General features: G+C 60.1%; 1 protein-coding gene across 33 annotated transcripts in view; it reads right to left on the bottom strand.

The window, feature by feature from the left end:
- Window positions 1-2,115: 2,115 nt before the first annotated feature.
- Window positions 2,116-15,202, bottom strand: part of ABLIM2 (actin binding LIM protein family member 2) — a 134,746-nt gene continuing 121,659 nt past the window's right edge. For 18 of the 33 annotated variants that reach the window (XM_081303723.1, XM_081303729.1, XM_081303717.1 and 15 more), the window contains 3 exons: window positions 14,640-14,720; window positions 4,906-5,027; window positions 2,116-3,736 (listed from right to left, as the gene is read on the bottom strand). In XM_081303723.1, coding sequence (XP_081159849.1) covers window positions 4,911-5,027; window positions 14,640-14,720 — 198 coding nt within the window. In that variant the 3' untranslated portion in view covers window positions 2,116-3,736; window positions 4,906-4,910. Of the gene's footprint in view, window positions 3,737-4,905; window positions 5,028-14,639; window positions 14,721-14,854; window positions 14,906-15,202 lie in introns of all 33 variants that reach the window. The other 15 variants (XR_014023257.1, XR_014023260.1, XR_014023262.1 and 12 more) reach the window with 4 other exon arrangements.

Below are 15,202 nucleotides of genomic sequence, written 5' to 3'. Positions count from 1 at the left end.
TGTCCCACAGCTGGAGCCCAGGAATCCAGCCTTGCCCATGAGCTCCTGGGGGAGGCAGGACCCCTCCTCAGGGGTCTGGAGGGAGACAGCCTCCCAGATCATCTCCTGAGCTGGGCACAGCAGGTCATGGTGGAGAACTTGGCGCCTCTGGGTGAAAACCCTCCAGGAGGGCACTGTGGGTGGCTGGGACTTGGAGGGTCTGATGGATCTTCCTGTGGCGGGGAGAGACCTGCATAGAGGACCACATGGGTGGCCCCCTGCAGAAGGCAGTAGCCAGGGCAGCTGAGGACTCCAAAGGGATTCACAAGAAGAGCCCCCCAAGCCCTGAAGATTAGTCAGAGAGGTGGGGCCCTGTGCATCCGGGCCATCGAACCAGCCACGCCAGCCTGTGATCCAGTGGCCTCCCTTTCTCAGACACATGCATACTTGCTTCCTGGACCCCTTTGCAGTTCTGGCCAATGACTGTGACTAGAGGCACCACGTGCACTTGTGAGCCAAACACTAAGGCCAGCTAGGGGATCACCCTGCTCTCCCTGCCGCAGCTCGGCACATCCAGGAAGGAGACACATCCAGGAAGGAGACTCTGCTGCCTCTGACCTCTCCTTGTCCCATCTGTCCCGGGGGCCCCTGACACCAGCCCCAGGTGGTGCTGATTCAAGATGGTACTGTGGGCAGACTCTGAGATGTCAAGGGAGACAGGACTTAGCCCTGGGGGTGGGAAGGCATGATACTGTGACATGGATATTAGGCCTTGTCTGGTTCCAGGCATACAACTCCTAAAACCCTTGGAATCCCCAAAGTGCTGTTTGCATGCTAATGAATTGTCCTTTGGCTGGCAGCCCCTAGCCATTTCCTAGATGGGGCTGGTCACAGGAAAGACAGGCAGGAAGAGAGGACTGGGACTTTCACCCTTGCCCCCAGCCTCTGAAGAGGGGAGAGGGGCTGCAGTTGGAGTGGATCGCCCATGGCCGTAATGTAATCACTCCTACTTACATAATGAAGGCTCCATAAAACCCAAAAGAATAGTGTTCAAGTGGTCCTGGATGGCTGGAGGGGGCAGTGCCTGGAGGGCAGCCCCAGGGAGTGCTCTGTGCCCTCCTCCTCTGCCTTGACCTGTGCCAATCTTCATTTGCACCCCTGGTGATATCCTTTATGATAAGTTGGTAACATAAATGTGTCCTGAGCTTTGTGGGCCACTCTAGAAAATCAGCTGAACCCAAGAAGGAGGTGGTGGGAATCCTGATTTATTAAGGGCCTGTCAGAAAACCAGGTGAATCCATCTGGGGCTTGTGGTTGGCATCTGGGAGGGGGTACTGTCTCCAGGTGGGTAATGTTGGAATTTAATTAAGTTCATGGACACCCAGCTGGTGTCCACTGAGAGCTCTGAGGTCAGAGCCTCACAGTGCACCTCCCCGTGCCCAGGTCGGATACAGAGGGGTGTGCAGCAGGCAGGAATACAGGTTGCTGCACCTGAGGGGCAGATCCCCTGGTCTCCTGGGGCTCCATCTCAGGTGGGGGCAGCCATACTTTTTCACCTTCTGGAGCTACCCAGCCATTAGCCAGAAGTGGCTATTCAGCTTTCAATGAATTAAGATTTAAACCTTGTGTTAAATCCCCCAGTCACTCTTCAAACAGTGGTTGCTCTGTTGGTGAGAACATGGATCTAGAACATTCCCAGTATCGTGCAAAGCACAGCTGAACAGCTCTGATCTGGAAGCATGGTGCCTCAAGACACTTCCAGGTGGGCACAGGACCCAGAACCCATCCTGTGGTCACTGTGGAGCACTGGTGGCCTTTGAGTTGGACAAGGGACACATGGGCATACCATGGCTTTCTCATAGAGGCCAAGCAGTCTCCTGGTTAGTCTCTTCAACCTGCCCTGGGGCAGGCAGGAGCCAGGCCCTACCCATTGCTACCACTGGTACCTGGAACTAGCCTGGGGAGGGGCTGAGGAATGCTCCTGAGCAAGCCGAGGCCAGACCAGGCACTTCCCCTGGGTCGGGGGTCCCTCCTGGGGCCTGGCCCTGCTCCATGCACAAGCCCACAGCCGCTGCCTTGGCGCAGTTTGCGAGAGGCCTCGCACCTTCAGAAATCATGCCATCACACAAGTGGCTCTGCAGGTTGACAAGTTACAGTAGGGCGTCTTTTATTACCCCAGACTTCCTGGGGTCAGACTTGACACCGGGCGGGAGGGGACGGAGTTTCCAGTTGCGCAGGCTCGGGTGGCTAAATGGCAGGAAGCATTAGGAGCTAGAAGTCCCCTCTGTGGAACAGCTGGGCTGGTGAGAAGCCAAGGGCCAAGTGGAACTTGGTGTGTCCAGGACTGTGAGGACGCTGAGTAGGGACGACTCAGGGGCAGGGCTGGGCAGGACACACAGGACCAGAAACTGACCCCGGTTCCCACCCACCCTCCTCTGCACCTTGTCAGTGCCCTGCCCACCTATAAATGCAGACAGTGCGTGTCACCTGGGGGGCCCGCCAGCCAGCCTCCTGCTCCCTCCACCCCACGCTCTGCTGGCCTCACAGATTGGAGGCGACAAGGGCTCCACCTTCTCCTCCAAAAGTGTTTGGTGCCTGTGTGGGGGAGGTGCACGGGTACAGGGTCCCCACGGGTGTGGCTTGTCTTACAGTGGATAAGGCGAGGCACCGCTGGCCACCACCAGGACGGTGCCCCGGAGGCCACAGGGGACCAGGCTGGCTACGGGGAGACCTTTATTCCAGAGCCACTGGGGGAGACTTGGAAAAATGAGGGCAAGGAGCCTTGGCAGCCACGAGTCACACGTACTTACACACAGCGTCACTCAGAGGGTCAGGCTTCAGGGCGTCTACGTGACACACACAGGGAAAGACAAGAGGAAACTCTTGAGGGTCCTGTCTCTCGGGGACGCCACGAGCCGGGGCCACAGGGGCCCCGCAGGGTGGGGCGTAAGGCAGAGGTGCTCCCCTTGCCCGGGACGTAGGACTGCACTCTGCGCGGGTGTCATCTTGTGTGTAAGTAAGCTATACGTTTTTAAAAATAAAGACTTCTGTGTTACTTGAAAGGTCTCATTTAGGCCTCAGGGGGTGGCTGGAGGGAGCCGTGCCTGGAGCGCTCGGTGGCACCCTGTCTGCGGACGCTCCTTCCTGAAGAGAGCCGTCAGGGACAGGTGTAAAGCTCGCACACCCAGCGCTGGGCTCTGCCCCTGGCTCTCCTTCTGCTCTCCTGCCCTGGCCTGTGAGTCTGCGGCCTCCAGGCGGGGCCACTGGCTCCGACAGCGCCTGTCACTGAAGAGCCTCTCACAGCCCGCGTCCTGGCCACCTCTGCGCCCCAGTGCCAGGCACTCTGGGGATGCCCAAAGGTGGGCCACCCCTGTCTGGGTTCGGCCCGGAAGCCGAGCGGCCCCTGGGAAGGGCTGAGTCAAGCCAGGGGTCGTGGCCCTAAACTAGAGGCAGGCGCTTCTCCGCACGCTGGGGGCTGTGCCCACTGGGGCCCTCCTCCTGCCCAGCCCAGCTTCCCCCAGGGCCCCCACCCGTCCCACTGACACAGAGAAGCCACGGCAAGGTGTGGGGTGAAGGGTGTGTGGCTCTGGCGGGGGCTCCTCTGCGCTGCCCTGGCGCGGCCCGTGGGGAGGGCTGGCGGCCATCAGAACAGCAGGGCCTTCTTCTTGAGGTCATTCCTCTTCCACAGCGCCAGGCGGTCAAACTCCTCGATGCTCATCCCAAACACTTCCTGGAACTCCTCAGGTGACAAGTGTCTCTTCAAACAATGAGAAACAGAGGGGACAATTAGTGGCTTCTCAGCTGGGCCAGCTCTCCTGGCTCTCGGGCCAGAGGCAGGCTGGCGCAGCCTCTCGGTGGGCCTGTGGGTCCCCATTCCCTCTTTACAGGGAGGGAGCCCAGCCAAAGGAAAGAGGCTCGGGGGGACAGAGGGGCCAGCCCAGAGCTGGGGCCAGCATCCTCCACCCTGTCTCCTACCAATGTGCCTTCCCTGTGTACCTTGGGGACAGGGCTGTACCTGCCCTCTGTGTCTGAGCTTCCTGTAGCTGTCCTTAGAAGGCCGCAGTCCCCTCATTGAACTCACAGCTGGTGTCTGTGACAGGAAGTGGGAGGTTTTCCATCTCCCGTTTCCCAGCTGGGATGCCGAGTGTGACCAGGGAGTGAAGAAGCCGGCCAGGCCCGAGTGCAAATCCCACCCTTCCCGGCCCTGTGTCCTGGAGCCCAGTTCCTGGGCTGGGGCCACTTTAGAGACTCTGCATGACCTGGTGCTCAGGCGCCTGCCTCCAGAGCCTCTGTGGTGCCATGTGATGAAGCTGGCCTCCAGGAGCCTCAGCATCTGTGTGGCGGGGTCACCACAGGGACGAGTGAGTCCCTTCAGGTCAGCACTCAGCAAGGAGCTGGGCCGTGGACCACAGCCCAGGCCCTGCCACGTTAACTACAGAGGCCACTGTGCCAGCCACCAGCACTTTGTTGCTGCCGTGCACATGCCTGCTAGGACTCAGTCTTCCTCGAGGCTCAGGGAGCATCTTCTCCCTCCTGCAGACCTGCTCAGGTGGGCTCCGCATCCCCTTCCTGAGGAGCCTTCCCAGAGGGTGGGGCGCGGCTCTGTTGGGGAGGGGCCGAGCAGAAGGGCCAATCAGGAGGCTGGGATGGGGTGTGGCCAGAGAAGGTCAGGCTCTGCCACCTATCTGCAAGCGTGGCTCGTCATCTGTGTGGGAAGCAGTGGAGAAGGCACTCCAAGTGAGCAGAAGACTGTGAGCTCAGTCGTCCACTCCTAGCTGAGACCCAGAGAAGAGGACCAGGGACTCGGGCGTTTGTGCACCTACAGCCTCGGCATGGTTCAAAGCAGCCAAAAAGTGGGAAAAGCCCAGTGTCCACCCTCGGATCCACGAGGCGGCAGCTCAGCCTTTGGAAGCAAGGAGTTCTCACCGGGGTCAGCAAGGACGCCTTGAAGACATGGACCAAGGAAGGAGCCAGACACCCAAGACCGCTTGCTGCATGACCGCGTGTCTATGAGACGTCCAGCGCAGGCCTGCGGTTGCCAGGGGTGGCTGGGAGAGGAACGGGGAGTGTCCTTTGGGGTGATGAAAGTGTCTTGGAGTTAGTCAGTGGTGACGGTCATGCACCGCTGTGGGCGTAGGAAGGGCCACGGGATGGGACGCTTCAGGGTGGATAAAGTGGTGAGTTTTGCCACAATTTTAAAAAATTCTCACCGAAAAACGGGGGTTCAGTTTCCTCAACCTTAAAACAAAGTCACTGATACTACAAGTTACTGTCATGATCAGAAGAGAAAACCAAGGTCAGGACATGGCAACCTCCGGAAAGTGTGGACATGGACTCTGGCCATTGTGAATCCCACAACATCCCTCCTCTCTGTAGCACTGGTGTGGAAGTCCAGCTAGGGATTGATCTGGAGGAGGTAAGCCAGGACCCCCCAGAATCCTGGGTCACAAAAGCCACTGCTAATTGAACCTGGCCTGGAGTCTCTCTTGTACGGTTTGACAAATCCCCCAGGAAGAGGCCCTCAGCCCCCTGCACCCATCAAGTTTGAACCAGGAAGGGTCTGGAGCTTGCCAGACATTGAGCATTTGCATGGGGTTGAGACTGGGCTCTCTGTGCTGAGAAACCTGCCCCTCGCCCACAGAGATTTGCAACTGTCACTTCAGACTCCATCTTTAAAGACGCAATGACGACCATAGAAGGAAACTCATCTGCCGTCACCGACCAGCATCGCCGGCCTGTGATGCACAAACCTGGCTCTGGGCGCTAGGGAGCCGCTCCACCCATCCCTTGGGGCAGGGCAGTTTAGCAGGTAGCGATGGACCCAGGCTGAGGCCCTCCTTCCTGGGGCTGGTGAGGCTCCCTCCTCAGCCCAGAGGAGCCCGGGACCAGGCTGCCTGCCGTTTCCTTTTTCAAGGGAAAAGACGAGGTGCCCATTGGGCCCCTGGGCTTCGTCAGGGCTGGGCGTTTGCTGGGGACGGTGCTGGAGCAGGAGAGAAGGGACAGTGGCTGAGCACAGGCTAGGTTGGGGCAGGAGGGCAGGGCAGGTGTGAGGTGACGCCATGGTCTTCAGACCTCAGCAGGCTGCAGGGCGGGACTCGTCACGGGGAAGGAGGGAGGGACCGCACCTCCAGGGCGGCCATGTGGGGGCGGTTGAGGTGGGTGTTGGCCAAGGGGATGGAGGGAACATCTACCATTCTGAAGTGACAGGTGTCCTCTAAGGGAGAGACCTGTGACCAGATGCCGGAGTCACCAGAGGCCCCAGGAGCAGCCCGGGTTGTCAGATAACAGCAACAAGAGAGATTGGAGGTGTCCCCAGCATGTGGGCTGGGCCGGGCCACCTGTGTGTGGCCTACAGGGCTCAGGAAGGGGCTGAGGGCTCCCATTCTGGCTCTGGTAGTGGTGGCTTGGTGGCCTGTGCCAGCTCACCTGTATGTCCAGGGAGGGCCTCCCAGGATGCTGGCCTTGGCTCCTGCTCATTGAACCTGGCAGGGGCCTAACTGTGCTAGTGACCTGACCTCGGTTATGCCACCTGGGATTAAACGAGACCCGGGTGGCGTCTCTGCCATCCTTCCAGACCCCTCAGCCTCTCTGTGTTACACAGGCAGAGATCTAATGGCTGGAGAAGAAATGCCCGGCCACCGGCCTCCAAGATGCATGTGTTGGAGCCCAACAGCCAAGGTGACGGCAGGAAGAGGTGGGGCCTTGCAGGAGGGCTAAGTCACAGGGCTCTGCGCTCAAGACAGGGCGGGAGCCTCGTAACAGAGCTGGGAGGGGCTGCCTGGCCTCTGCCCACTGCCCCTGCTGGCCACAGTGGGACTGCCACTGCCAGGAGCAGCAAGAGGCTGGGCATGACCTGAACCTCCTGCGGCCTTGACCTTGGGCTTCCTCCCTGCAGCTGGGGGCAGGGCCTGTCCTGATCCATTCCCACCTAAGGCCATTGCTGCTCTCTGCTGGTGGTTAGCTCTTTGTTGTCCCCCTGAGGAGCGCCAGGTGCTGGGCACACAGAAGCCAGCCAGAGCAGCCCACCCACCCCAGCCCCACCAACCCCGCCAGCACTGCCCCCAGCAAGCCTGGCCCAGCGGAACTCCTAGAAGTGACTCCGACTCCACCTTGGAGCCACAGCACCAGTCTCCTGCACACGAAGGAGAGTAGCCACCACCGGTCACCACCACAGAGCAGTGGCCAGTGAGCAAAGGGAGGGGTGCCGCTGTGAGACTCCCTGCAAGCCCTCTCCCCCAGGCTCTCTGCAGAGGCAGCAAGCTGAACCACAGGCAGGGGACAGTCCTGCCACCTGCAGCCAGCCGGCAGATTCGAACCCCCAATTCTGCACTGACCAAGGGCTGCGGGCCAGGCTGGAGTGAGGGTCTGTACCCACATCTGTCCTGGGAGTCTTTTCCTCATTCCAGGCTCAGTGACGCTGTGCGACTTGCCTAAGGTCACGGATCTGGAGGCAGCAAGGCAGGCCTGGGGCCAGGCAAAGTGGCTCCAATGCCCGGTCTTTGCTCCGCCCTCCCTCCTGCCCCCAGTGAGTGTTCTGGGGATGACTTGTGTTTGCGGCCTCAGGGGCCAAGGGTCCTCTACCCCAGCCTGGAGCTACCCACCAGCCCCTGCCCAACCCCAGGTCCCCTCCAGGGCACTGCCACCACCCCACACCCCACCAAGTTCAGAATCCCATGGAGAAGCCTCCGGACACCTTGTTTCTCTCCCAGCCCCTAGTCACAGTTGCCCCTGCACCGGTGCTGCTAGGGGGTTTCAGGAACCAGACCCGTGAGGGGTGGCTTTTTTCCTGAAAACTGGCTCCCTGGTGTCACTGGGTCCCACCACCTCAGCCTGCATGAGGCCCGGCCCTGCACAGCCAGTCTGCTGAGCCTGCCGCTCCCTAATGGCATGGCCGATCTCAGCCCACCTTGACCTCGCTCACAGCCTATTGGGTGGTAGGAGACAGAGGCTCAGAGCCGCCGTGATGTGGCTCCCAGGTGGTCCCATGGCGAGCCTCATCGTGGCCCTGCCTGCCCCCCATCACTCCTCTGCTCCACAGGGGTGTCCGCAGCCTCAGGGGCAGGCTGCAACCTGCATGGCTCTTTCCCGCTTTGCCGGTGGCTCCTCCGGTCCTATAGGTCCTGACTCCAACTTGGGCCCTCGGGCCTGCACTAGCCCCAGAGGCCCCAGGGCCAAGCCGACCCTGGCCCCAGGCGCTGCTGACCTGGCTGCCTCTCAGCTCCAGGAGGGCAGCATGGACCTGGCTGTCCACTGTGTCCCCTGAACCCCTGCCCAGGGGCAATGTCTGTTGGCGCTGGGCATCTGTAAGTCTGTCTCCCAGCTCCCCCTCTGCCTCCTGCCCCACTCGCAGCTGCCAGGCCTGCTGGCCCTGGCCTCTGCTGGCCCTGGCCTCTGTTTCCGGTGCTTTCTCCAGCCTCCAGAACTGCATGTGCTTCCCTCCTGCATCTCCTCTGGGCCAGGGAGCATCTGGTGGCTTCAAACCCCTGACGGCCACTACCCGTCCAGGGGGGCACCTCCTCCTCAGACCAACGGTGGGTTAGACAGAGGAGGGGCTTGATCCCCGGGGCTGGCTTCCCAGCATATTCCAGCCGGGGGCTCTTACCACTGAGCAAACCAGGTATGAGTTTAGCCCCTGGGCCTGGCAGAGGGCAGCCCGGAAACCACGGGACGCCTCTTTCTCAGAACTCCCAGCCCCGGCTGTGCGCCAAGTCCTTCAAAGTTCCCAGTCTGTGTCTAGAAATTGAGACACAGAATTCGGTCTGTGTTTACGTCTGTATGTAAGCGTTTATCGAGCATCGTGTCTGCATGTGCATGCATGAGTCAGTCTGTGCCTCTGTGTGTGCTCTCTCCATCCAGGTGCACACGCCACTGGTGTCTGTGTGTCAACACATGTACGTATCTACATGCATGCACACACACACCTGCATGTGTCATGCACCTCTGGGTCTGCATGAGTGTGTTCTTTGCACAAGCACATGTGTGTGTGTATCTACTTGCTAGTGGCCTGGCTCTAGCTCACACCTAGAGTGAGTGCTCTAGAGGGCTGGCCTGGCAGAGGGCCAAGCCACAGGGCAGCCCAGTGGCTCCAGGTGACACCTTAGGTTGAAGCCCAGCTCTGCCTCTCCTGAGCCGTAGGGGCCAGGGACACCCACCTGGCCACCTTGCCAAGTTGTGGAAACCCCCGTTAAGGCATGTCTCGCCTGGAGAACATCTGGTGATCAGGTGGGACCAGATCCCGTGACTGCCCAGCCCCACCTCTGCCAGTGCGGGGCGAAGGGCCCTCTCTCCCCTGGCAGCTGACTCAACCTCGGCTCACGCAATCCCAGCGCCCAGCACCCACATGGTTGGTGACATCAACTGTGTGCACAGGACACCTGCCCGGTACCTGTCGTGGCAGATGCTCAGTGAATTCCAAGCAACTAAATGAACGCCTGACGTCCCAGCAGGGCAGGCACCATGATCGTCACTTGACCGACAGGCAAGGGCCAGGCTCAGCGCGCTTAAGCAACTTGCCCAAAGTCATGTGGCCAGACATTTGGAGGCTGGACTCGTAGCAGGTCACCCTGAGTCTAAGAGCTCGCCCACCCATCAGGATGCCACCCGGGATGGCAGGAGCTGCTCAGCAGAAGAACAATGATGTCTTTCGATCAGTCAGGGTACAAGAGGCCTCAGATTGGAGGACACTGACTTTGCTGGGGTCATAAAGGCTCCAGCCTGTTGGACTGAGAGCTCATGGCCCAGAGACCCCCAGAGGAGGACTTAACACAGGAAGGGCCTGAGGTCCTCCAGGGTAGGAGGGCCTTGTAAGGTGGCCAGGGACTGAGACTCAGATCTCTGGGACAGAGGCTGCCACTTCCCAGGAAGAGCATTAAACTGGGCCCTGGGGAGCTTCCCTGGACACCCACCTGCTGGTCCTTGCTCTGCTCGTTGGTACCACGTGATCCATCTGACCCCCTTCCATGGTCAAAGTGGACATCCTGCCTGGTTCACGAGTCGCTGATGATAACTGAGACCTACTGTGCAGGATGAGGCGCCTACATGGTGCTTTTCACTGCTGCCAGGCTGAGCACCCGAAATGCCCCTGGCCTTGTCAGCCAGGGTGTCAATCATTATCATTCCAGGTGCACTCTGCTCCGCTGAGTGACGGCCACCACACAGGGATGCCATCGGCACAGCCCGGAGTCTACCCGAAATGTCCTTCCCTCGCCTGAGGTGCTCTCTGTCTCTGACTCCTGCGCCTTGACTTCCCAACACCACCCAAGTCTGCCACCACTCCCCCAGTGCCACCACCTAAGGCACCACGACACCATATCCCATAACAACAATCTCCCTGCAGCGCACAGCCTAAGCTTCATGATGCAGCCACAGGGGCTTTTTAATTGCAAACCTAACCACGCAGTCCCCCAACTTAAGAGCCATTTTCTCAGGCTAAGACCCAAACTGACATGGCCCAGGATGCTGAGAGTGATCCCTCCTCACTTCCCAGCTCAGGTCCAGCCACCTCAGCCCTCTGGCCGTCTCCACACAACCCCAGGGCCTTTGCACACACAGCTTGCTGTTCCTAGAATTCTCTGCCTGACCCAAAACACACTGACACGCACACACATTTGCACATGTGCGCACGTACATGTTCTCTACGCAGTTAACATTTACTTATTTTAAACACTCTCATAGGCCTATGTTTCTCTCTGTCAGAGTCCTAATGCTGGTATATAATTGCACACACTCCTTTGGATCACAGGTGACAGGGGCTGCCTACCAGGGGGAAGCTCGGGACAGTTTTGGCTCCCAGGCAGCCCCAGGGCTCTGCTCAGCAGTTGGTTTGCATCCAGGGCATGACTGAAAGACTCAGCCAAGCACTTTAGCACTGAGTATCAAGGACAGGCCCTGACCATCTGACAGCCCAGTCCTGGGGTCCACCTGCAGAGCCGTGGCCGATGACACCAGCTGCCCACCATTGCCATGTCCTCTTCCTGGGCAGAAAGCTAGACTCCAGCTCCCAGCCTGCCTTGCAGCCAGCCTTGCCATGCCGCGGGCTCAGCCTCTGGGGCAGAGAGGAAGTGCGGTTTGTCCCTCCACAGCCTGGGCCTGGGGACCCTCACATGGGACCCAGTGGTGTGGACACTTGAAAAGTGAAAGAAGGTCTCCGTCAACCAGTGTGGAACGCGTCAGTGTCAAGTTCAAGAGGGAAAGTCGGAACATCAAACTGAACACAGGTTGTGACCTTCTTATCCCAGATAGGAATCAGTCCAAGAAGGGTCCCGAAGCCCGTCCCCGCCGGCAGCGAGTCTCAGGACTGAGTGGGGGAGTCCCGTCAGATTCTTATGCTCTTTGTGTTTCTCTGGACTTTTATGATACTTATGAATTGCTTTTGTTGTAAAAATAAAGCTCTTTTCCCTGAAATAAAAGCATTAGGGGTGCCTTGCACTCTTGCTGGGAGCAGCCCCCACCCTGTGGGCTCACATCCCAGCTCCCAGCCCCAGGGGCGCCCCAGGTCTCCGCCCACTGCCCACCTGTGAGGACGGTCCTGTCCGACTGCTCCTGGCTCAGCTGAGCTGCAGGAGAAAGACAAGCCACCCTTGGTGTGTTTTCACGTATTTGAAAGATTAAACTGGCCCCCTGGGCAGCAGAGAACTCGCCTGTGTTGACCACCAGCCTCTGTACACTAGCCCAGCCCCCCAAGTGAAGGGGAAACTAGAAGTGACTTAGGCACAGCCCAGTGCCAGGCCCAGGAGGAGGCGGCGGGCAGGGCCAGGCTGCTGCCCTGAGACAGGTGAGACCTGGAGCCACCCGCTCTCATCTGAGCCTGGAGCTGGTCCTTGGGGACAGGCCCTCTAGTGCACTGCCCCCTGTGTGCTGGAGACAGCTGCACTTACACACCCCCACAGGTGCCAGACACCACCCAGGAGCCGTCTGTAGACAAGGGCAGCCTGGGACGCCTTCTCTGCCAGCCGGGCGGTCATACCGGAGGCAGGGCAGAGGCCCCAGGACCCAGTCTCCCGAGGCCGCCTCAGCTCCTAGCTTGAGGCCCTGCAGGATCCGGGCCTCGTGGCACCTTGGTCACACTCAGGCTCGAGCTCCTCCAGGGGCCACCCTGGGTGGCTCCCAGCACCCCAGGACTCACGCCACTTCCTGGCCCGCCCCTCCTGGGAGACCCCAACTCCTCTCCTCCTCTGTGGGGCGCTCAGACGTCCCGCCAGGCAGACGCTTCAGCGCCCAGGCTTCTCTGCTGCCCTCGTGTGGCCGTGATGTGGGCCGGCCATGCTGCCTGGGCCCCTGTGGCCACTTTCGCTCTGAAGGGGCCTTGCTGCTCTGCCTCTGCAGCTTATTTGTAAAAGGAGCATCTCTTGTCTTCCTGTCCCTGCGCCTCCCTCCCCAGCCTCAGGGGAAACAGGGTCCCCCCCTCGGCAGTCTCCTGTCCTCGAGCACCCCACCAGGAACCAAGGACTCAGACCTGGGATGGCACAGGAGCTCTCAGAAATGGCTTCTCCCCGAATCATGGCTCCACAGAGAAGCCCTGGAAGGTGGCCTGGTCTCCCGGGTGGACAGAACCACAGCTCCTGGACAGGAGGCCCCTGGGCTTCTCCTTTGCTCAGAACCATGTCCTCGTTATTGGACTGGCACCAGGGGCAAGGACTGAGCTTTGGTGGGAACCAGACAGTGGAGGCTGCTGTGCTGTCCTGTGCCCATCCTGCAGGTGGACACTGGAGGCTGCTTCTTGCCGCGCCTTCCCCCACCTCAGATGGCAGGCCTCGGCCTTCCCCCCAGGGGTCAGCTGGGTCAGTCCAGCTCAGGTGGCCTCAGCAGCCTCCTTAGCTCCGCCTGGGTACAGGCTGAGCCTGTCCAATCAGGGCATTGCACACCCTGGGTCAAACTGGAGGGTTTAGGGGTGATCACCTCACCCATCAAGGTGAGGGCTTTTCAGAGAGAGAGATGGATCTCGTCCCTGCAGACTGTGAGTCTGGGGAGTGAGGTGAAGGTCTGTCTATCCATGGAGTCAACACAGAGGAAGCACTGTTAAGAATTAGGAAAAAAGTAATGGAGTGTTAGAAACATTTAGCCCTTGATCAAACCATACCTGAAGAGGCCCTTCAGTCACTCTAGCCAGTCAATTTCCTTTATGCTCGAGTCCCTTTGGGTCGGGTACTTATCAGTTACAACAAAGAAGGCCAGAATGGATGAGCCTCCTCCCAGTGCTGCAGCCACACCAGGGTCTCTGTCACCTTCTTCCTGCCACTACCCCTGTGCTGAGGGGCTTTGCACAACATCTCATGGGCACAGAGATTCACTCAAGGGCCATGAAAATCCACATCAAGGCCTAAGCCACGGCGACCACAGGCCCAGGAAAGCCCGTCCTGCTTGATGTTACTGCTGGGTCACAGGGCTGACCCCCAGCTTCTCACGGCTTCCCTGCAGGGGATGCCCTTCCCTGCCCCCTCTGTGCTCATGAAGCTCCTGCCATCCTTCAGGGTCCGACTGGGCGTCCTCCTGAACCCTGGACACGAGACAGGGTGAAGGACAGCAGTCGGCAGAGGTAATGAATGCTGGGTTGGCCGGAGAGAAGGAAATGGGTCCTGACACCTCGGCACGTCCCCGCACACCCAGGGCCAACCCCTTGGCCTCCCAACACAGGGAGCTGCTCCTGAGTGCCCCTGGGCTGCTCTGTTCCTACCTCGGGGCAGGCAGGATGGAAAGAGGAGCTGAGAGGGGAAATCGGAGACCCCGAAGGGAGAGCAGACACCCCTCCCAGACAGCACTGGCCCCTCCTCTCTGAGAAGTCCGCTGTCTCTGTTTGGGCTCTTTCTCAGACAAAATTTGCTTTCTGTGTTTCCTCTGGTGTTGAAGGTTAAACATGGAGAACAGGACCCGATCCTGATGGCCGAGATCAGTACCAACATGACCTCCCAGGAGCCAACCCCAGCCACCTGGCTCCCGCCAGCCCCCATTGTCCCATCTCAGAACTCAGCCCTTGGTCGATCTGCCTGGCCTCAGCCCAGCCAGCCCTCCTGGCCTGGGTCCTGCTGGCCTCCTGCTCCCTCTCTCGGCAGCAGGTAAATCACTGTGGCAAGACGCTGGGCAGGGTGAGGGCTGGCCACACGCATACCGTGCCTCACTTGTCCCCACCCTGGGCACAGCCAGCCCATGGCCTTTCTTCCCAGGAGCCCCAAGACTCCTGGCCCCAGGGAAAGAGGCCATCAAAGGCAGCAACACAGTCCGAGGGGGTGGGGACGAAACCCACCAGCTGACCGACCTCACACTGCAAGACAGGTGCTTTGGGTGCTTTGGGCCCTGGTGCATAGTAGGCCCGCAACAGACTTTGCTTTCAGTCAACAAATATCGTCCGGCTCTACTGAGTGATGTTCTGTTGGAATTACGAGACAGACACTAGCTCTCCACGGACAAGCTTCCCCTTTCCCGGCCGCGTGGATGTGGCCAAGGGAGAAGCCGAGAAGCCGGGCCTCCGGGAGTCCGCCCTGCCCCTCCACACCCCGTGGCCCCCCAGCAGAGGCCCCACTGCTGGGCCCGCAACCAGGTTCTTGAGACTTGGAAGCCATGTGGGCCTTTGACTCTGAGCCCTGCGCCATCCCCCCAGTGGCCCCTGGGCTGATGAGTTTGACCCTGCGTGAGAGACCCACGTGGCAGAGACGATCCCTCCTTACCTCCAGTCTCGTGCGGTCCACGTCTTTGGGTAGCTTCACGCGGATTCGGTTGGTGACGATGAGCGCGTCATACGGGTAGACCTGCGGGGAAGCCAGGGCTCGCAGGAGGCCAGGGAGCGCTGGGCCAGCGCCCACCAGAGGGCAGAGCCAGGCACACACTTGCGACAGCTCGGGATACAGACACCCATAGGAAAAGCAAGGAAAGATGGTTTAACCTGGGCAGCGGCTGGGCAGGCGCGGGCGGCGGCGGCCTCTTACCTTGTACTCTGTAAGACAAGAGCGAGAGCGCAGGGCCCTTTAGGGAGCGCGGAAGGCGGCCAGGAGCGGAAGCTTCCCGTCCTGGGTACCCTGAGCCACCTGCAGTCAGCCCGGCCCTGCACGGTCTCCTGGTGCCCTGAGCAGCCTGCGCGGGTCTATCCGGGGCAGTGGACGGGGCTCTGAGGTCTCCCATGCGAGACAGAGCAGGAGGCATGGCCAGGAGGCTGGAGGACAGACTGGAAGCTGGGCGGCGGCACTGGCTCTCGGCTGCGATGCCGTCTCCCCTGGTGGTGGGCCACCATGAG

The sequence above is a fragment of the Spermophilus citellus genome (assembly GCF_964194105.1).
Source record: "Spermophilus citellus genome assembly, chromosome: 8".
NCBI lineage: Eukaryota > Metazoa > Chordata > Mammalia > Rodentia > Sciuridae > Spermophilus > Spermophilus citellus.
This window is presented reverse-complemented; position numbering and strand designations above follow the sequence as displayed.